This window comes from Mauremys mutica, chromosome 9 (genome assembly GCF_020497125.1).
Source record: "Mauremys mutica isolate MM-2020 ecotype Southern chromosome 9, ASM2049712v1, whole genome shotgun sequence".
Taxonomy (NCBI): Eukaryota; Metazoa; Chordata; order Testudines; family Geoemydidae; genus Mauremys; species Mauremys mutica.
This window is the reverse complement of record NC_059080.1, coordinates 71,921,992-71,945,663: the sequence shown is the minus strand read 5'-3', so window position 1 is coordinate 71,945,663 and position 23,672 is coordinate 71,921,992. Positions and strand designations below refer to the sequence as shown.

Below are 23,672 nucleotides of genomic sequence, written 5' to 3'. Positions count from 1 at the left end.
AAATGGTAAACACTTTATATAAAAAATGATTCAGTCAATAACTAAGGAATATCTTTTCTGCATGAGGAAAACAGTCCAAGCAGGTCCTATTAGAATTCCTGATGCTAGTTCCAAAATTACACAGCATGGTATTAGTACCTGTGCCTAGAAACATAATTATAAAGAGAGATGACAGAGACCTGCCCGTATGTGGGGGATTCAGGTGCCTTGACTATTTTAAAGAATTAGATTTATGACTGAGTATATATTTTTAAAGAATCTTTAAATGTTTGATAGGAAAAATAGAAAATAAAGTGTGTTGTGTTTGATAAGACAGTACTACTTAATGCTAATGTAACTTTCAAATTAGAGAGAGGCCCAAATCATGAAGCTCATATCTGGAAACAGATTCAGATCTGAACTTCTCCAGAGTTCATTGATATTCACATTTAGTGCTCTGGGTAGGCCCAATAAAGAAAGTTCTAAACCAGATCTGGATTTGAAATTCTCTAGAGTCTTAACATATAATGGTTTGGTTTTTCCCAGTAATAGAGAAATGCCTGTGTAGAAGGTGAAATACACGTTTGATTCTATATCCACATCCCTAGAGTTCAGGGAACTTTAACTATGCTGTTCTGGTTTAGACCCATTGGTACCTCAATTATTTAAATATATTTTATTATATGTATATGTACTTGTTCTCATATGATAACAATGATTAATCCTGATCACTTTTCAACTGTAGCTCTCATATCACTTTACAGATATGGGCAAGCATTTTACAGGTGGAGAAACTGAAACACAAAACCGCTTAAGTGACTTGCCTAGTGTCAAAACACCAAGTCAGTGGTAGAAGGGGGATTAGAACTTAGCCTCCTGATTCACAGTCATATGCTCTAGACATTAGACTACACTTCCTCCCCCCAGTCTGTGGTAAACTGAAGACCACATATTGCCCTAGATCAATACACAAAATTCCATTTGACGTCACTAGGAATTGTACAGTTTGACAAAGATAATATATGGTGATAAACATTGCTTTTTTTTTTTTTTTTTACCAATTAACTTTAAGTATTTCACTGGGATCATACTTGGTAACAACCAGGTGTGTAACACGCAGTACTTCTCTCTTTACACACAAATCCCTAGACAAATAGTAGAAACAAAAGAAATAATTTTAAACAGAGAATGAGAAACGTGTGGTACTTGTGATAGGATTTGAGTTTGGAGTATTTCATTACTTAGATTGTTATTTCAATGTTTGTTCATTATTCTGAACCTACTGTAAGGTCTTCAAGCATATGAGAAAAAGCAAGCTACCAACCAATTGGCATTATAGGTATATCTACTCCATGGGGTAACATGCAGTAATGTGTTCTGCATTAATTGGTCCATGGAGACCCTGCTGGTGCATTCTAAACGTTCCCTAATGCGCGTTAATGGAATACTGTTTCAAACAGCACTAGATTAAAGCTCACTAGGGAACTTTTAGTGCGTGCCAGCAGGGTCTACACAGACCAATTAATGTGCAATGCTTTAGCACACATTTTAGAAATCACACCCTTATAATGCGCATTGCCTCACTGTGTAGACACGCTGCACACTGAACTTGCAATCTCAATCTTTGAGGAGCTTGTTTTTGACAGAATTTACAACTGTGGTGATTGTATCCCCACATCTCTCACTTAAAATAAACAATCCTCTCTGGGGCTCAGAAGTAGGAACAAATGACAGTCATTCAGCATATGCACAAATAATTCAGAATGACTATTCTTGTTTAATGTCTCCCTAGAGGTTTTTGTGTTTAGATTCAAAATAAATTTGAAATTTATTTGGAGTTCTTTGTGGTTGCACAACCCCATACACACCAATGCAGTCAGAATATGGCTGTTGGTAAAATACAATTTGATAGTATCACTATATTTGAATTTTGATCTATGTTGCTGGAACCAAGTTCAGATTCTTATTAATTGAATGTTTTAATGAAAATTTGAATATTGAGAGATTGTCGTGAATACTGTTTCTCATCTCTGAGGAATATTATTCAAGGAAACTAACTTACTGCTATTTAAATGATATAATGGCAAATTTTGTAATAAAACTTTTAATTTTTCTTCACTTTCTAAAACATTTGAATCACGATATAGGTTACACTGGAGAACTATGTCAGTCAGAGATTGATCATTGCAGCCAAGAGCCATGCAGAAATGGTGGTACCTGCTTTTCCAATATCAGTGGATTCAGTTGTCAATGTCCAGAAGGTAATAGAAACAATTTCTCATTTTAAATCATACCTCTTATCAGCATGAACAAAGTTGGTGTTATATGGTATATATTATGATGCTGTAACTTTTTTAGTTAAATGAACATATATTGGAAGCTCTAGCTGACAAAACATCAACTTAAGTGGATAGCATTCCAGATTAGAAATCTTTGCATTACCATTATTAATGATGTCCAAACCACATTTAAGTTTCAGTGTATATGTTGAACAAAAGTATTTTCCATGTTCTTTTAATCTCTCCTATCTGGAAATCAGGCTAGAGCTCTCATGAGAAAAGGACATAAGAATTTTACAAAATGTCCAGTTGTTCTTGATTTTTGTCTTGTTCAGAAAAAGCAAAAGCAAAGTCAGCCTCTCATGTTATTTTGATATATCTGCTTCTATTCCTAGATAAAATAGAAAGTTTATCGGAGTACACTTTTTTAATCAACTGAACATTTTCAAACCCCTGAAAAGATTTGAGCCATTCTGTTTTTATTTGAACTGGTTTATCTCTCACTATATGAAAGCCTTGAAATCATTTTCATCAGTAAACATTGTAAATGTTAACTCCTAAGTAATGAGGATATTGTGACGTTGAAAGCATATCCTGTTTATAACATCATGCTACCTGCAATGGCTGGTTGCATAAATTATCAGTAGTGAAAGCTTCCAGTTACAAAGTTTTTTATTAGCCATCAGTACCAAATGATAGTTAAGGTTGTTGTCCAGAGCTAATAATAATTTCTCTCCCAATTCACCTATAGTTGTTGTTTTTTATTCTTCCAATGCTATCTTTTATACAGTTGAGTTTACTTTTAGGTAGAAGTCTTGTTTCTAATTAATAATTGCTTCTCTGGAAGAAAAATGAACCTGCTTAACAACGAAGGGTTATTTGTAATTGCTTCAAACTGGCTTTTCTCTTTCTCTGGAATCAGTTGCTCTGATGAGTGACCCACTTAACAGCTGTGTTGAATTGACATTATGTCAGCAGTCTAAGCCTTGCATTTTAGAAGAATTTTGAAAATTGTTTGTTGTATCAATAGTATCAGAATTCAATGATGTTGGGACTTAGCCAAATGTAGCTTGATTTTTTAATGAAATTTGTTCAAGAATCTTTTATAATTAGCTAAAAGAAAATCTTATCAGTAAGAACAGTAATTATGAACAATACCTATCGGTTAGATCATTTTTGCCAGTTTTGAAGGTGACATTCATTCGTGTGTATAATATAACTAAATACATGCTAATACTGACCAATTAGCAGTCCTGGGTCAGTTCTTAGCACAGATCGGGTGATACTCCCAAAGCTCTTGAAAGTTTTGTCCCCTCGGGGCCACTAGCCACCTATGTGATGAGGGCTATTGCTCTGTCTCAGCCCCTTGCTGGAAGCCTCGTCACCCTGACATCCTCTGCTTAAGGAAAATCCACTTGGGCTGGGTCACCAGTGAGATTTAGTCCTCCTGGAGGTGACACAGGCCAATAGGGAGACAGTAGGCCAGATAAGAAGGCTCGCCTGCTTCCTCTGAGTGGTCTGCTGGGTGAAACTGGGACAGCGGAGGAGCTTTTCTGTGCTAACACAGCACTCCAAGGCCAGTTTGGGTCCTGGGCTTAAAAGTGCTGCAGTGAAGCATCTGCCTTGTTACATTTGTTTGTTTAAAGACATGGACAACCAGATTATGTAACCATTTAAAGATGGTATGCTGAATTTACGGCACACCGCCCTATTTGGGATTAGCTGTCACACCTTGTAAATTGAAGCAGGGAGTGCTTGCAATGCCACACCCCAACACAAGCAGATGGAACAGTGATGTGTGGAAACACTTACACCACACATATGTTTTGTTCTGACCCCCCTTGAGCTTAATGTTGCCCTTGCAATGTCCCAAAAATCCCTGCAGGAACCTGTGCCTCTCCAGCTGAACTTACTCCTTTCAGCCTAGGTGGGTTTGGATATCTTTGTGCTGCGTCCACCTGATGCTACAGTCAGGTCTGCTTCTTTTCATCTTAATTATTATTTCTGCAGCTCTTTCTCTGCCACTAGCCCAGGAACATCATTGACAACCATTCTCCAGCTGCCAAAGAACTTGAAACAACTTTGATACCCTGGCCTGTGTTTTATTTTGAGTATGAAGTTCTTTGATGTAGTTTTTAGCACTTTGCCATTTTTGCTCAGTGCTTTGCTGTTTTTCTTTTTGGCACTTGGATGCATTTTCTGTGGCATTTTTTGCTTTGGTACCTCACCTTCTTGCTTTGCATCTCTGATGAAGCCTTTGCTACTATTCAGCTCCAGTCTTTCTGTTTTGTAGCAGCTTCGAGAAATGTCTGTGCTGCATGGACTTTATTACTGGATATTTTTCTGGATCACTTCTGTGTGGGGATGTCCGATCTAATTTCATATGTCACCCAGGTACTCAAGTGTTTCAGAGAATCACTCTGCTCCCTTCTGAAGGGACTTCTGCCCACAAAGAAACTCCCATAAACCTGGTAAGAGGCCAGCCTAAGCTGCTTTGAAGGAGAGCTACTTGAAACATAAATCGGAGTTGCCTTTGGGCACTGGGTACCTCTGCTGTTGTTGGCACTGCTTGCATTGGAGCAGACCCACATTTTCTCCAAGTCCAACAGGGTAGCTTTACCACCAAGGCAGGGGACTGAGTGGTGCACATAGTCCATGATGCCCTAGGTATCTCAGCGCTGAAGTCTCTGGTACTGAGTACCACCTCACTTGGTGAGACATTAAAAAGGACTCCAGGCAGCTACACATCACTCTGTGGCAGTGTGTGTGCGGTGACTTTGTCAAGTCCTTCCTGGTCATTCTCCAGGTTGTCTTGAAGGGTGCAATGATCTGTCAGACCTGATATGAAAGATTATTAGAGCTCTAAATGCAATTAAAGTCCTTTTTGTACCAAGATTGACACCCACAAATCAGGGAGTCAGTTCAGAGAACACATGAACATAAGTCTTGTCCCCAGCAACCCTGACATCTCATGTGCCAAAGATCTTGGCACAAATGGTGTTGAAGCCTGTTAAAGCTTCCCCATTAGTTCCTCTCTTTTCTAGCATGTTTGGGGATTTAAGATGAGTAAATAATAGGAAATATTGCAGAGTTTTAGGCTTTGGAGCCTTCAGAAAATGGACACTTTCTGTTAAAGGCCCCAATTTGTGGATGAATAACTTGTGTGTTCTCCTTTTCAGAAGTAATTTTTATGGTTCATAAGAAACTATATGATATGCTCAGATATACAGATAAAACTTTTAGAGCAAGTGATTTGTGCACTGGGATTTGGGTTTGGTCCAGTCTAGCATCCAGATTTAAATGACTATGGGGAAACATTACTTTATGATTATATAAAGAATATGCATATATTACCATAGAGAACATGCACATACTCTCGAAGGCGAAGTGAGTTGAGCTGAAATGAACAGAAACACCATCCTATTCTCATGCTGAACATCTAATGCGCTAGTAAGTTTCTCTTGTTTCATTTTAGTATCAAAAAATATTAGCATTTATTTTCCTAATAAAGAATTAGAATAAACATGGTTCAGTTTTTCTATATTAGCAAAAACAAATATTTACATCAAATATTTTCTTTTACTGTAATTTTAGCCAATGTAATTAGTATCAAATAGATTTCTACTGTCTAATACAATAAGTACAGCACAGCACGTTGACCTCCCTTAAAAATAAGCCACACTATATAGATGACATAATTTTTATAAATGTTTCTGAATAACTTACGACTTGCAGCCATTGTATAGAATCAGGATGGAATTGGGTGAGGATCTGCTACTTTCATGGTGTGTTTACTCTATTTGTTATACTTGCTGCTACTGCTATGGATTATAGCACAGGTGGCCAAACCACGGCTCATGAGCCACATGTGGCTCTTTCACAGTTAAAGTGAGGCTCATGGAGTCACCTCCCCACCATTCTCCACCTACCAGATTGGTAGTATGGAGCTCAGGGTATCTGCCTTGTGGTGGGATGGTGGGGCTAGGCACTTCTGCCAGAGACGACTGGTGCCTGCTGAGACTGGGCAGGCAAAATTTAAAGGTTTGCCCTCCCCCAACAGCTTGAGTCGTGCCCCACCAGGTATGCCCCCCCACCCCCCGCTTACCCCCAGTGGCCCCTCCCTGCAGCTGCCAGGTGTTACTCCTGTGGAGAGGCAGCTGTAAACAGCTGGGAGCTGCAGGGAGGGGGGCATTACTTTAGCTTTGCAGGGAGAGGCAGCAGCAAAAGCAGTGGCTCTCCCTGCAGCTCCCAGCTGTTTGCTGCTGGCTCTCCCCATGGCCGCAGCTCCCAGCTTGCCTGCTCCAGCAGCTGCTGTGCAGGGAGGGGGCCTGGCAGCACCATGTGACCGAGTGGGGCCAGAAAACTCTGGCAAAAATTAGAGTGGGGGGCACGTGACCCCATGTGTACCCCCTCATGCATCACCCCTGGCCAGCAGGGATGGAGGTCTTGGGGCTTCAGCCCCATGGGAGGCACCTGCCAAGGCTTGGGGCTTCAGCAGGAACCAGGTCTGTATCCCCGAGCCCTGGCAGGTGCCTCCCGCAAGGCTGAAGCCCCGAGCCCCGGCAGGTGCACTCCATCTCTCAAACTTCTGAACAATCTTCTTCTTGTTATATGCGGCTCAGAGGGTCAGTAAGTTTGGCCACCCCTGGATTATCGATTGGAGCACAAACATTTTCCCTTTTTTCAAAAAACTATTGCTGTTTAATTGCATTACAGTGCACCATGTTGTCATTAGAATCAATCAGTGTGCAGCGCTAGATTGCCCCTTCAAGCAGAAAAAACATTGGAAGGGGACCTCAGAGGGCAGGCAGAAAACTGCACTGTATTCACCCACTGTGTTCTCTAGAGCCATCCCCTCTAGTGAAGAGAGGTTTCTGGGACTACACATCGAGCCTACTAATCCTTTTTACATAAGGTATTCTCTGGACAAAACACCTCCAAACTTGCAGAATTAGGTGCTGTCCTTCAGGTATGGTTGCCCTCGTATGTGGCTATGCTGGTCCCCTTCCCTCAGCTGCACAGCTCCTGTAGTAATGTTGCTGTTGAGCATCCACCTTTCCTAATTTTGTCCCCACCACAAGGAAGGGAGAATGCTGCTGCAGAGGTTGCATCTGGTCCCTTCTGCAAAGGCAGGGGCAGTTGTTCTGGGATAGAGTATTAACCAAGCATGTTAGCTATGATATTGTCCAACATTGCAAGGAAATGCAATATACCAGTACTAACAATAACAGGAATTTCAGGTTTTTGAGGGGAAGAATAAGGGCTGAGCTTGTAGATGCCACATTATAAAATACAATATTGACTGCTCTGACCAAACACATGGCCATGTTTTTTCTTATTCCATTGAGACAATATTTTTATCTTTCTCACTCAGACAGTTTGTGAGCTTTTATTTGGAGACTTTTAGGGAGCAGGGAGACTGAGGAGACTTTTTTTTTTGTAAATAAGCCAAAGAATACCTGCTTGGAAGTTGCAGAACTGTTATTTTTAGAGTGCCCTGACATGTTTCATTTCTAAAAAATATGATCAGCTTCAAGCATAGGCTTAACCTCTTGCTCTGCTACCTTTCTCCCACTGTGCCTAATTGTAGTTGCATGTTGAGAGGAGGCCTTTCTTTCTGAAGTGCTAATTCAGCACAGTGGGGAGAAGGCAGGCCAGCGGTTAGTATACATGTAAAAACTAAAGGACTGGAGAATCGGGAGGTATTATGTGGTAGAAAATGAACAGACCAGGAGAGATGGAAAATATAACCACATTACAAAAGGAAAAAAGAGCATGAAATGGATGGCAGAAGAAGAGATGGATGGAAATAATGAGGAATCATTTCAACATGGTCTATTTATGTTCTACAAATGACACCTGTGTTTTAGAAATCAGACGTGAAAAGTAGGAAAGGTGAGCCTCTTGGGCAGTGGAAAGTGAACGGTTTGAATAGAGGTAGTTCTTTATACTTATTAGATAATCTTTAATAGTTTTAAAGAGTCCTTAAAGAACGGTTAGTAACTAGCGAATCAGGCTTGAAGATTCCATGATTTTCTGCTTAACATTATATTTCAGCTCTGACAAATATACAAAATAATCTGGGAAATAATCTACTATGTGCATTTGTTGAGGCAACTTGTTTTCAGGGCACAATTGGATTTTACATTCAGAGAAGTAGATAGAAGAAATGTTTGCACTTGTGTAAGGACTGGATTAGATGGCCCAAGAAATCCCCTCCAGCACTAATATAGATACATGTGCAGTGACTGGGAGAGGGACATTTATTTTTCTCTTTCAATTTCTTCTGTTTGATTGAAATGTCACTTTGATCATCATATTTCAAGCCTCATGGTAGGATTTGAATTCAAAATGATCTTGACAAACTGGAGAAATGGTCTGAATTAAATAGGATGAAATTCAATAAGGACAAATGCAAAGTCCTTCTCTTAGGAAGGAACAATCAATTCTCAAATACAGAATGGGGATTAACTGGCTAGGGAGGAGTACTGCAGAAAAGAATATGGGGTTATAGTAGATCACAAACTAAATATGAGTCAACAATGTAATACTGTTTCAAAAAAAGAAAACATTATTCTAGGATGTATTAGCCAGAGCATTTTAAGCAAGACATGAGAAGTAATTCTTCCACTCTGTTCAGCACTGAGAAGACCTCAGCTGGAGTTCTGGGCACCACACTTTGGGAAAGATGTGATCGATTTGGAGAAAGACCAGAGGAGAGCATCAAAAATGATGAAAGGTCTAGAAAACATGACATACAAGGAAAGATTGGAAAAATTGGGTTAGTTTAGTCTGGAGAAGGGAAGATGGGGGCGGCATGATAACAGTTTTCATGTATGTACAAGATTGTTAAAGAGGAGGGGTGACAAATTGTTCTCCTTAACCACTGAGTACAGAACAAGAAGTAAGGGCTTAAATTGCAGCAAGGTAAATTTAGGTTAGACGTTAGAAAAAACTTCCTTACTGTAAGGGTAGTTAAGTCCTGTAACAAATTACCTAGGGAGGCCATGGAATCTCTGTCATCATAAGTTTTTAAGATCAGGTTGGACAAATGCCTGTCAGGAATGGTTTAGATCAGTGGTTCTCAACCAGAGGTTGGAGGTTTCAGGGGGTCTGTCAAGCAGGGCCAGTGTTAGACTCGCTGGGGCCCAGGGCAAAAAACCGAAGCCCTGCCATGTGGAGCTAAAGCCTGGGGCCCTGAACCCTGAGACTGAAGCCAAAGCCTGAGCAACTTAGCTTTGTGGGGCCCCCTGTGGAGTGGGGCCCCCTGGGCAATTGCACTGCTTGCTACCCCCTTATGCTGGCCCTGGCTTTTATATGCAGAAAAACAGTTGTGGCTCAGGTGGGCCATGGAGTGTTTATAGGATGTTGGGAGAGCCTCAGAAATAAAAAGGTTGAGAACCCCAGGGCTAGATAATACTTAGTCCTGCCTCAATGCAGGGAACTAGTCCCTTCCATTCTTACATTTCTATGATTCTGTGAAATTTAAGAATATTGTTGACGTGGAGTTAGTGGTACAATGAGAGAAAATTAAAGCTTAACGGCCAACAGAAAGTGTTAAGTTGTGATTAGGATGAGTTGATTTGCACTACCAGCCAATAAAATGCACACTACCTCCATGAATTTTAATTGACTAGCAGAGTTATTGACTAGAGAAGTTTGACAATAGACTAGGAACAGTCCAGGTGTGGAGGTAGTCACCATTCCTGGATTTGTTTTCCATACCTGGGCAAGATGGGTTTTCTCTAATACATCTAGCAAAGTTGATTGTAACTTCTGTATACTTGCACAATAGCTCCATCTATCACCTTCATACAATGAAAGTGGGGAATACACCTATTGTGTACATGTGATTCCCTTTCCCAAAGTATCTGGTGATTACAGAACGCACCATTCTTCTTAACAGTATAAAAAAGGCTGTGAATATATTTGAAAAATACTTTTCGTTTTAACTGTTACTGTAACTTAGTCTTCATTACATATTTGCTAATGTAATAATTATCATTTTACCTTGCATCCTTCCATATGGTTTTTAATTGTAAAAGCTACCTTATTACTTAGGGTATGTCTACACTACAAGAGTAGTTCGATTTAACTTAGGTCGAATTTGTGGATTCGACCTGATGAATTCGAATTTGTGTATCCACACTAAGGACACTAATTCGACTTTGTGAGTCCACACTAACGGGGCAAGCGTCGACATTGGAAGCGGTGCATTCTGGGCAGCTATCCCACAGTTCCCGCAGTCCCCGCTTCCCATTGGAATGCTGGGTAGAGCCCCCAATGCCTTCTGGGGGAAAAATGTGTCGAGGGTGGTTTTGGGTAACTGTCATCATTCAACCGTCACTCCCGCCCTCTCTCCTTGAAAGCGCCGGCGGGAACTCTGTTCGCGCACTTTTCTGGTCAGTGACAACGCGGACGCCACAGCACTGCGAGCATGGAGCCCGCTGCGATCATCGCTGCACTTATGGCCGTTGTCAACTCCTCGCACCTTATCGAACATCTCTTCCACAGTCAGCTGCTGAGAAATCGGGCAAGGAGGCTCCGGCAGCGCAGTGAGGACGTGAAGTGTGAGAGTGGCACAGACCTCTCACAAAGCACGGTACGCCGCGCTGTGGAGATTATGGTGGCAATGGGTCACGTTCATGCTATGGGACGGCGATTCTGGGCCCGGGAAACAAGCACGGACTGGTGGGACCGCATAGTGCTGCAGGTCTGGGATGAATCACATTGGCTGCGAAACTTCAGGATGCGTAAGGGCACTTTCCTTGAACTGTGTGACTTGCTGGCCCCTGCCCTGAATCGCCAGGACACCCGGATGCGAGCAGCCCTGAGTGTGCAGAAGCGAGTGGCCATAGCCCTCTGGAAACTTGCAACGCCAGACAGCTACCGGTCAGTAGCGAACCACTTTGGCGTGGGCAAATCTACCGTGGGGGTTGCTGTGATGCAAGTAGCCCACGCAATCGTTGACCTACTGCTCTCAAAGGTGGTGACCCTGGGAAACGTCCAGGTCATCATAGATGGCTTCGCCGCGATGGGATTCCCAAACTGCAGTGGGGCTATAGATGGCACTCATATCCCTATCCTGGGACCAGCCCACCAGGCCAGCCAGTATATTAACCGAAAGGGCTACTTTTCAATGGTGCTGCAAGCACTGGTGGACCATAAGGGACGTTTTACCAACATCTACGTTGGGTGGCCGGGCAAGGTTCATGACGCGCGTGTGTTCAGGAACTCTGGTCTGTTTAGACGCCTGCAGGAAGGTAGTTTCTTCCCGGACCACAAAGTAAGTGTTGGGGATGTGGAGATGCCTACAGTGATCCTCGGGGACCCAGCCTACCCGCTAATGCCCTGGCTCATGAAGCCCTATACAGGCGCCCTGGACAGTGACAAGGAGCTCTTCAACTACCGGCTGAGCAAGTGCAGAATGGTGGTGGAGTGTGCTTTCGGACGTCTCAAGGGGAGATGGAGGAGCTTACTCACTCGCTCGGATCTCAGCGAAACCAATATCCCTATTGTTATTGCAGCTTGCTGTGTGCTCCACAATCTCTGTGAGAGCAAGGGGGAGACCTTTATGGCGGGATGGGAGGTTGAGGCAAATCGCCTGGCTGCTGATTACGCTCAGCCAGACACCTGTGCGATTAGAAGAGCCCAGCGGGAAGCGCTGTGCATCCGGGAGGCTTTGAAAGCTAGGTTCCTCAGAGAGCAGGGTAACCTATGACTGTCCAGTCTCTTTACAGAGAAGCTGAACCTGCCCCTGTTTCAGTTACTATTGTCTTTTTTCAGCGGTTACATACCCCGTTCACCAGGTTTCCCCCCTTCCAACAGACGTTTAAAAATAAAGTTATTGGAACATTTTTAATTAACAAAGTTTTCTTTACTAACGAATTCTCGTTCAAGGGTTCCAACAGGGACGCAGACTGTGGTGGGTACGGTGTGCAGTGATGTACAGACCGCTTCTACACTCGAGGACTGACAGGCTCCTGCTCCTACGGCGGTCTCTGGGGGGAGGACGGTTACCGGAGGGTGTGCAGGAAGGGGTGGGTTTGCAGGAGGGGTGAGGGGTGTGTGGGAAGGGTGAGTAGGTGTAGGGGGATGATGGCTCTGGCTGGGGCTCAGGGCATCGGAGAGGTTCATGGCTAGGGTGGAAGGGCATGGTAAGGGCAGCCTGCCTTGCCATTTGTGGATGCCAGGCGCTCGGACCCTGGGGCAACATACACCTCCCAGACTGACCTGGGGCAGCAGACACCTCGCAGAGTGACCCGGGTGCCTAGTGACTGCACTCTGTGTGTGACCTGCTGTTGATCCTGCCCCCATGTCTGTACCCTGTTAATGGTGGCTGTCCTATGCAATTAACAAACCCCTTCCCCCCCTTCACACAAAGTCTTCTGCAAAGAAACATGACGGAAACAGTAATGAACAGCAAACTATTTTTAATACTCAACTACACAGTTGGGGGATGAAACTGGGATTTGGGATCGGGTGAGCCAGGAAGGCAAGCAATTCTCATACTTTAGGGAATGAGAGCTGTTTGGTACATGAGCGCTCTGCTGGGGTGGAGTGACAGTTTTCACGGCCCCTAGCGCCCCTCCTTCTTGTGATTTTGGGTGAGGGGGGGACAGGACTTTGTGGCGGGGGAGGGCAGTTGCAGATACAGTTCAGGGGGGCTCTCTGCTCCTGCCTGCGGTCCTGCAGAACATCCACAAGGCGCCGGAGCATGTCCGTTTGCTCCCTCATTAGTCCAAGCAGCGTTTGAGTCGCCTGCTGGTCTTCCTGCCGCCACCTGTCCTCCCGTTCGCTGTCTGAGCGCTGCTGCTGAGAGAGGGTCTCCCTCCACTGGCTCTGCTGGGCCGCTTCGGCTCTGGAGCAGGCCATCAGTTCAGCGAACATCTCGTCCTGAGTCTTTTTCTTTCGCCGCCTAATCTGCGCCAGCCTCTGTGAGGGGGATGCCGGGGCAGTTCGGGAAAGAGCCACAGCTATGTGATGGGAAAAAGGAAGTGATTTCCTTCCAAAGATACATGTTTGCGAACACTGAACACAGTCTACTCAGTTTCTGTGAACAAGACCATACAGGGCACCTAATCTCATGTGCTCTCAGGACAAGTTCGAATTTTCGGCATTCGCTTTCATTGCCTGGGGTCTTGCACTGGAGATCGGACAAGCGGGGCAGGACAGCAGAATCCGTGTAGCAGCGAGGCCTGGTAAGCCGTAAACTTTAGGCTGCTTAACAGTTAATGGATAGCAGTGCCCTCCTGCTGCAGGCAATCTGGAAAGCATAAAGTCTGACCCTGTTCCAGCCCCTCGCGGCTGTCCCCGGGAAAGATCCCTGTATGCTTTCCCTCTGCAGCCTACAACACGTGGCTGTTAAACGACGGTCATTGTTATGCAAAGGAAAAGTCAAGCATTCACAATAGTAACATTAAAGTAATTCCCCTAATTAGATGCAGCAGTCCCCGAGTGAGATCACCCTGAGGCGGGTCTCCAGAAGAAACAGAGAGCGAATGCTGCGTGAATCCCTGCACAGACCAGGGCCCTATGCTGCCATGCTGGTCGAGGCGATGCTCCCATTATACCTCCTGATGGCCTGGTGCGGAAGAGTGTGCTTCCACGGAGCACCCAACAAGGCACCTCTCCCCAGGAACCTCCTGCGGAGGCTTTTCGAGTACCTCTCAGAGAGCTCGTTGAACTGTCCCAAGAGGATTTTTGTTCGATCCCTATATGCATTGACCTTATTTTTATATAGTTTTTATTCCTGTTTTGTTAAGAAATAAATGTTTACATGTTTATAGCACTTACCGACTGATCCTTCCCCTGATTCGGAGTCTGGGTTAACGGCCGGGGAGGGTTGGTAGGGGATCTCTGTGAGGGTGATGAAGAGATCCTGGCTGTCGGGGAAAGCAGTATTGTAACCGCTGTCGCCTGCCTCGTCCTCCACAAACCCTTCCTCATCTTCCCCATCGGCGAACATCGCCGAGAAACTGCCCCTCGACACTATCCCATCCTCAGAGTCCACGGTCACTGGTGGGGCAGTGGTGGCAGACCCACCGAGAAAGGCATGCAGTGCCTTGTAGAAGCGGCATGTCTGGGGCTGGGATCCGGAGCGTCCGTTTGCCGCTTTGATTTTTTGGTAGCCTTGTCTCAGGTCCTTGATTTTCACGCGGCACTGCGTTGCATCCCAGCTGTATCCTCTGAGTGCCATGGCTTTGGAGAACTTCTCGTAGGTCTTTGCATTCCGTTTTTTGGAGCGCAGCTCCGAAAGCACAGACTCATCGCCCCACACAGCGATCAGATCCAAGACTTCCCGGTCAGTCCATGCTGGGGCCCTCTTTCTACTCTGAGATTGCATGGACTCCTCTGCTGGAGAGCTCTGCATCGCTGCCAGTGCTGCTGAGCTCGCCATGACGTCCACACAGGAAATGAGATTCAAAATGGCCAGACAGGAAAAGGAATTCAAATTTTCCCGGTGCTTTTCCTGTATGGCTGATCAGAACATCTGAGCTCGGACTGCTGTCCAGAGCGTCAACAGAGTGGTGCACTGTGGGATAGCTCCCGGAGCTATTAGCGTCGAATTCCATCCACACCTAGCCTAATTCAACATAGCCATGTCGAATTTAGCGCTACTCCCCTCGTCGGGGTGGAGTACCGAATTCGAACTAAAGAGCCATCTAGGTCGAATTAAATGGCTTCCTGGTGTGGACAGGTGCACGGTTACTTCGAATTAACGCTGCTAAATTCGAATTAAAGTCCTAGTGTGGACCAGGCCTTAGACTATTTAATGCTTTGACCAGTTTGGTCTCTGTTGCCCTTTTATGTGTTTAGACTTGGTTAGGATGAAAGTCAATTAAAGTCTTACAACTACTTCCTAACTATTTCTCATTTCCCTATGATAGGCATCTCTTTTTTATAAAATTCTAATGAAATTTCCATAGAGCATTTTATATTTCCTCATAAAAGGCTTTGTCCAAGAAAAATCAAAAGCATTTATCTTACTTCTTTTAGTGCTTATCCACATATTTCAAATCTAAAGATTTTGTTATCTCTAGTCCTCGATGTTCACTAACTTCATTGATCACATTTGGCACATTTCCTAGGATTAGCTCTAACATGATCTCCAGCCAAGTTGGTTGTTCACAAAATCTTGCACTACCTCTGAAAACATTTACCTTTCTTAGTTTTTGCATGGCTGTTATCCACTCAGTAGCCAAGTAATTAAAATTCTCCCCTGATCAGAATTCTGGCTTTCTTTCAGAGCTCTCATCTCTGAAAACATTGCCTAATTTATTTTCTCTTGCTATACTGGAGGTCTACAGCAACGTCTAAGGAATATCACCTCTCTGACTATTTCTGTTGTCTTTGACTTCTAGCCAAATGGCTGTCAGCAAAAATATTTTTATCATCTCTTTTGAGCAATAGAATTTATTACTAATACACCTCTGCCCCGGTATAATGCGACCTGTTATAACACGAATTTGGATATAACGCGGTAAAGCAGCGCTCCGGGGGGGGGGGGGGGGGCGGCGCGCTCTGGCGGATCAAAGCAAGTTCGATATAATGCGGTTTCACCTATAATGCGGTAAGATGTTTTTGTCTCCCGAGGACAGCGTTATATCGGGGTAGAGGTGTATTGCCATCCCTCCTTGCTTCCTATTTTATTTCTTTGCCTTTGGTAAATTCTGCATTCTGGTATCTGAAATCCCCTGTCATTTCCCCATTTTAATCATGTCTTGTTAGGACTTCGTTTTTGCAATTTTAGCTGATGTAAATTTCAGATGATATCTATCTGCAAAGTAAATGAAAAACCCATTTTTTACCATTTAATGCTGTTCTTGATCCATGCACTTCTATTAATTTTTTCATTAATGTTTTTATTTTACTGGTAAGTATTGATTTAAATATACAGTCAGAAGCACTGAAAAGTCAGACCTTCAATTTAGCAGTGTAATTATATTTGATTCTAGTATTTGCATATATTTAACTCATACATAACACTTCAACTGCAGAACAAATTTCCCAACACATTCAAAGACAACACAAGGGCAACTTGCTTTAGTGTATTTAAGTCTACATATGCTGTGGAATTGTTTTGTCACTTGAAATGACATTATCCATCTGTTAATCTTCCTTTTTTAGGGAAGATTATTGCAAAGACTGTAGTGAGACAGCCTTGATATCGTGTTGGAGGCCTCAAATTTTCCTTGGTCCTTCTTAGTCTAATTTCAGAGTTAGCAAAGAGGCCACATAGGCTTATTGGCTCAGTTCCCCTGGTAATACACAATTATGAGTTTTTGCTGGTTATTTTAGATCTGCCAGGCTTAGGTCCTGTGGTTTTTCTGCCTCTTTCCCCTAGTGACTGGCTGACTTTGGGACATGGATATGAGCTAACTGGTGAAAGCTCAGTCCAGTAAAGATGGGGGTAATGTTTGTGGGCCTTGGGTTAGGATTGTGAGGTTATGGAGGAGATGGTTTACACCTTCTGTGTTGACGGGTTTCTTCAGCCTTTGTCCAAGATATTTGTCGTTTTTTGATGCTCCTGGAATCCTGATGGCAGCAGTGACCAAGAATTTTTGTTTGGGCCTTGCTAGGGGTTTGTGGCATTTCCTATTTAATCCTCACTGCAATAATCTGTATCTTGTTAACATTCATTGCATTTTGCATGAGGGTAGTAGACAGTATCCACTGCAGGGAGCAGATATCATCTGGTTGTAAGGGACTGCTCTGGCTTCCCATTCACTTAGCTGACTTTATCTGTAAAACATCAGGTACTACATTTTAGGTGCTTACTGCTTGAAAAATTACCTCTCCCAGTGACTCATCAGGATATTTGAGCTGCTGGGCTCAAGCTTGTTGTCCCTAGATTTTAAATGTTATCAGGCTGATGGCCAGGTGTTCTCTGCAGAGGGCCCTCAGCTCTGGAATTCATTTCTTCCTCTGGTCTCACAGACCAAGCCTTTGGCGTACATATTTGTCCCTGATCCTTTTGTGAATATGTGGGGAAAAACAAGCTCGCAAAGCAGTTACAACCCCTGTGCTTGGGGAGCAGCTGTCTGGGCATAAAGGGATGATTCGTCCATGTACCTAGGGTCTCCAGAAAGCATTTTTCCTAGAGCTCCCATTGGGGTGGGTAGCTCCACACCACCCCTAAAGCAGGCCAGCATGGAAAAAACAAAGCACTTAAGTATTTAACATGCTTAGCATACGTAAATCCATTCCCCTTCAACAGAATTCTTAAGCGCATGCAGTATTGCCAGTTCCAACCATTCAAAACTCATGAGACTGGCTTAAAAACCCGAGATTTAAGAAGTAAATGGTTTTTCACCTGCCTTCTCAGATTTTTTACTGGTAGTCCATGTGTATTTAATACATTGAAGTTTGAACAGTTACTTTTCATTGTTTATTTGTATTCTGATTTCTTTTTTATGCAGTAAAATTAAGGGGTCTGAGTTAATGTGGGTCTGATTCTCCTCTTGCTTACATCTGTAGTCATTAACTTCTTTTACACGTTTACTGCAAATCTATGGATCTTGTTCTGATCTCAGTTACCATGGTGTAAGTCCTGTAATTCTTCTTAAATCAGTTGACACTGCAATAGCTGAAAGCAGAATTTAGAGCATGGACCACAATTAAGCAATTCCTGACGTCTAGCGCAGTCCACTAGACCTTACTGCTTCTTATATTAAGAAATCCACCGATAAAGAACAAATAGTATGATTTGAATATACCATTGTATGCTTGTTTCTCTGTTGTTGCACTTGAAAATATAATTTCATCCATTGCTTGTTTTGTAGAGTTGTTCTGCTTTTAAAATCTGTAGCAAAATATCTGTCAGGTGCTGTCTATTATTGAAGTGATAAAACTACAGTAAAATAAAATGGCTATTTAATTCACTTGTGTGTCTAAATAATGATTAATTATGGAGAGAAGAAAAGAAAAATTTTGTAAAAATGCCTGGAAGTAACACATTCTGTCAGGATTAATGGAAATGTATTACTGATGAAATACAATCACCTGAAGTGTAAAATGACATTGTTCTGAACAATAATACTTCCAAGATCAATAATAGATAGCAAGAGATGCCACAACACATGTATTGAATTCAGTATTTTTGGTCTAGCTACGAATATCCCTCACAGAGTGTTTGCTACTGTTACTGCTCCACCATCCCCATGTTACCAGCTCTCTTGATTTTGGGGATGAATTTGGCTCCAAGATATTCATGAGATTTATACCTTCTTACATAATGTCTGATTTTTCTCACTTTCTCTATATTAAACCAACCAGTGTACCTTTAGAATTGTTTGAGATGAATGACACTTGATGTAAGATTTTGCAAATATCTTTGAAATCCTGCCACATCAAAGCAGTTACACTCCTTATGCACTGAGTTGCAATATTATCACAAACATGTCAGCTGCCAGAATTAACATTTTTGTGCATGCATATATGTTTCTGTAACTCTTCCACAAAGTCAATTAGAAATACTAAAATGTGTAACTGTCAATTACTGCGCGTTTTTTGTTGGTTTTTTTTTTTTTTTTTACAAAAAATAGCATATGTGTAAAGAAGTTTTACTTATGAAAATCATCTCTTTCCAACTAGGATTTTTAGGATCTTCTTGTGAAGAGAAAGTTGACCCCTGTGCTTCATCTCCCTGCCAGAACAATGGGACCTGTTTCGCAGACGGACTTGCTTACTCCTGCAGTTGTAGTCCTGGATTCACGGGACCTACCTGTTCTCAGCTGATTGACTTCTGTGCTCTGAATCCTTGTGCACATGGCATTTGTCGCAGTGTTGGAACCAGTTATAAATGCCTCTGTATCCCTGGTTTGTACCAACCAGTTCCATGTTTTATAAATCTTTAAATACTTCTTACACAGTTTCGGATACATAGTTTAAAATTACTTCCTTTTTTCTTTTCAGTATGTAATACACATTGAGCAGATGTTCTATCTGTTTAGAATAATGATAGGAATCTACACATTCCATTTGGATAATCAGAAATTGCAGGGTAAGCACTCAAAATACATGCTGAGTTCCATATGGGTTGGTTTATATTTACATCTGTATTACAGAACTGAAGCTTGCAGCGTGAGAATTTTTAAGGTGAGGCATCAAATGTCAATGAAATGAAAAATGAAGTAAAGGGATGGGAAGGCTTGAAATTGGCTATTGGGGAAGGGCTGGAAACACGAAGAAATAAATGTAAACCACTCTCAGTTGTTTAGTTATCTCTAAGAGCCCAATCCTACAGCCTTTATTCACACTTATTGATTTCAGTGGGACTGCTCTGTGAGCAAAGATAGCTGGATCAGGTGGTAAAACTGCATGTGATTATATAGGCAAGAAATAAATGGCTTCTGGATTGCATAGGAAATGAGATTTTTTCCCCTTTCTGTAATTTTTTCTCCTCATAATGATATCCAGTAATCTAGAAGTTGTGGGTAAGCTACCCCCAGCAACCTATGGGGGTTGTGGCCCCCTCTGCAGTTTCTGTATACACAGATTTATCATAAGAAGAAATTGTTGGAATATGGAATTGTCAGCAGGGATAACTACATAAACAGAACTGTTCAAGCTAATATAGAGAAGGTTCATCCAGACAAAAATACAGAAAAGAAAAAAATATCCTCTCTTCCTCATTGCTATCAACCAACCTTGCAGATTAGCAAGCAGCAATCCAGGTTTCATGTTTGAAAATGCATAGGGAACGAACAATTAAGGCAATATCAAGAGAGAGAATATTTTTGTAGTGTTTTAAAGTGAATCTATCCTGAAAAAGTACAGTTTGCAAAACTGTACACTTGAAGACTGCATCTGCAGAAGAAAAAACATCTACCTCGTAATAGGCAAATTAGTGTTGTGTTGACCACTTAGGATCATAATGTTGAAATGTGCAGAGCTACTTTCTTTTGATTCCTTGCAAAGGGATCTTGTTAACAGACATATACACTTGTTTCATTGTTGGTTTATTTATCTAAAGATGAACATATTTCAGGGCAGTTGTACTCAGCTTTGCTGGGCTAGAAATCAGTGATGTAATTGAAAAGAGCCAGCGTGACATCTTGGTAGTGCAGTATGACATTTGCATTGTGGCATTGCCTCACCATATCAATATCATTATATATTGATGTAATCCTATGATGCACAAATGGCAACATTATAATAGCTGCAGCTCCAGTCACAACGTCTGTTCTCTCATCATCCTCTCTTGACTTCTAGGAAAACGGGGAGTTTTTCCTCTTTCACCTTTTTTTTTTCTCCTCCTTTCCTGGTTTCTTGGCCAGATATGGAGGGATCCCATAAGCTGATCTCGTAATGGTCAGTGCACAGCATGATGATGAGCTTGTGATGTGGGAGCTGGAGCTGAGACTTGCCAATAAATCTTCAACTATTTAACCCTCCTTGTGGTACTTTGTCATATTGCCTGAAATATGCTAGTGCTCCTGGGAGCAAAGCAAAAGAAAGTGAGCTCAGATCCATAGATTCCATGAGATCACATTCAGCTATTGATCCCCAGTTTGAGTGGTACCATTTTAGATGTTTTCATGCCCTTCCTCTGGTCTCTGTAAATCATGAAAAGAGCTTTCAGCTTCTCTATCCTGAAGTCTATTGTTATACCACCTTATTGCTCTGCATGTGGTGAGAGTTGGAATGATGCAGTTTAGGACAAAAGAAAGGTAAAGGCAATATTTTGGTTTAATTGGCTGACTGGTTATTGGTGTTGTGAGGAAGAAAGATCATGCTTTGCCTACTGCTTTCAGTTTCAGATAATTTTATGGTGTGGTGAAATTTGGCTAAATGGCCATTTTCCCTGACAAGAGTGGATTGTTGTCTGAGATCCCCAGTCTGCAATACTGGCATCTTGTAAGACTAGTAAAAGTTGTTGAGTGAGGAACCAAGAAACTTCCTAATTTATTAATTTTTTTGGACAATCACCACTGTATGGACAATACAATTAACTGGCAATCTCTTGGGGCACAACGAAGAATTTTGAGTAGTTTCTGGTGAATAGTGCGACTGAACAATTGCTTCTAGATTCAGTACTGCAGCGCTTTTATATAAATTATAACAGGGGTAGGCAACCTATGGCACGCGTGCCAAAGGCAGCACGTGAGCTGATTTTCAGTGGCACTCACACTGCCCGGGTCCTGGCCACTGGTCCGGGGGGCTTTGCATTTTAATTTAATTTTAAATGAAGCTTCTTAAACATTTTAAAAACCTTATTTACTTTACATACAACAACAGTTTAGTTATATATTATACTTATAGAAAGAGATCTTCTAAAAATGTAAAAATATATTACTGGCACATGAAACCTTAAATTAGAGTGAATAAATGAAGACTCGGCACACCACTTCTGAAAGGTTGCCTACGTAATTAGAATATGCTGAAATAATCTTCACGGATTAGCAGCAAGAATATGGATTTGAACCATTACATAAAGTCTTTGAGTATCGCAACAGATGACATAATTGTTCACAAATCATTGAAAGCCAGTTTAAATCCTGTACCGGGAATTTTGCAGTGTGGTAGTGAAATTACACAATTCCATTCAGAGGGAGGAAAATGGGGATATGAAATGGAAGATGAGGCTATGCCACTCTAGTGCTATGCCCGGGTTCACTTGCTGTCCAGTGGACTTAAGTGTCCAGTGGACACCAGTTGTCTTCTGGACTGGTGAATGGCATTATATGAGACAAAAGCTTTGCTATTTCCTAGCATCTGGTATGAATTTCATATTTCAGGAGGTGAAGAGAAGTCTCTCAATTTTCCAGTCATAAAGCAATTACATCCTTCAAAGTTTATCATTAGTTTGCATAATAGAGGAATCCCATGAGAATAGGTTAAATTGGGTACGTAGCTGAAGAGCAACAAGCCTAATCATATTTAAATATAGCTAATGTATCCTATTTTATAAAGAAGGTGAAAACTAAAACTCATATCAGGTTACTAATTATGTCCCCATCTGACAAAAATATCTTTTTTTTTCATTGCAGATAGGAGAACTTGCCAGGTGTTATTTTTGAATAGAACTAGGAAATTGATGAGATGTTAATATTAACATCTTCATTCCTGATTTTTTCCCCCACCAGGAATGAATGGGAGTGGGAATCAACTGTGTGGATATGGAGGAGGCACCAGAAAATCCAGTGAGGGAGGGAGCAAGAGTAGTAGGTGGCACCCTATACATTGACTGCCTGGCCAGTACTCTGCAGGCTAGCAGAAAACTGCAGCTTTTCCAGCCAATGCATGCTACTAACAGGTGGGACAGAGTGAAGAAGCATTCCTGCAGGGGAAGAAGAGAGTGTGGGGGCGGGGAGAGGAGAGCTACAGAACTGGCCAAAAAGGAGAGTGGTTCTTTGTGATCAAAGGGTTTCGTTGCTTCAATAAACCTTTTGATCTTCCAGTAGTTCCTGATGCATCACTAAAATGGCATGTCAGAACTAAAGATGTCGGTATTAAAATGTCAGTAGTATGTATGGTCAGGAAGGTTTCCTTTCAGCTATTGATAGGAAACAAATATAGGGTTACAAACTGAAACGCTAAGTGCCATGTTCTAGCTTTGCATGATCCATGGGCAAACGTCAAATCAACCCAAACCCCTGCACCCTAGAGGGCTTGAATGCTCTGTGGAAAAATTACAATTACAATATTCTACTCATATATGCATGCATACATTCATAGCCATAACTTATATGCCTATTTCCTTACGTTACGTAGCTTATCTGAAACTTAATCTTGTTTTCAGAACTTCAGAGTCCATAAGTTCCACTTCATTTTCTTACATTTGATCTCAGGAACAATTCTGGTTTTGAGGTACTTAGGAGGAGTTATCATGTCTTAATTACAGAGGTAAAAAAACCACAGAGTTTTGCTCTCACCTGCAACCACGATGCTGTCCTTCCTTTATGCCCTCTCTTTTCACTGTCAGGCATACACTGTCAGCTGGGTTTTCATCTGTTACTTCTGCCTCAGAAATTACACGTGAGAGGAATTTTAAACTGCTTCATTTAGCCCAAGGACTGTGAAATGTTTTGTTTTTGCCTTGTGTAGGCAGCTTGGTTTCCATGTTTTCAGGCCAGTGTGCAGCATGGAAGAGTGACAAATGACAGCTATGACACTTGCGTAGCTGCACAATCTGCAGAGCACTCTCAAACCAGCATTTAATATTGATGGGGTTTTTAATGATGGCTGTCATTATTATCTCGAGACTGGAACACATAGGGATATCTTACGTTATGTAATGCAGAGATTTTCAAACTATGGGGCGCTCCTCCTAGGGCATGGAGGTATGTTCAGGGGGTAGGCGGGAGGCAGCGAGCGACAATGCCAGGCAGCTCATCCTTCAGCCCAGTGCAGTGGGGCTCAGAGAGCACCACCTCCACTCTGACTCACCTCTTTTTGTTTGGGTTGGGG

General features: G+C 42.4%; 1 protein-coding gene across 1 annotated transcript in view; it reads left to right on the top strand.

The window, feature by feature from the left end:
- DNER (delta/notch like EGF repeat containing) overlaps positions 1–23,672 on the top strand; it is a 279,307-nt gene that overhangs the window by 212,254 nt on the left and 43,381 nt on the right. The window contains exons 7-8 of the mRNA XM_045031472.1: positions 2,127–2,240; positions 18,855–19,079. Coding sequence (XP_044887407.1) covers positions 2,127–2,240; positions 18,855–19,079 — 339 coding nt within the window. The remainder of the gene's footprint in view (positions 1–2,126; positions 2,241–18,854; positions 19,080–23,672) is intronic.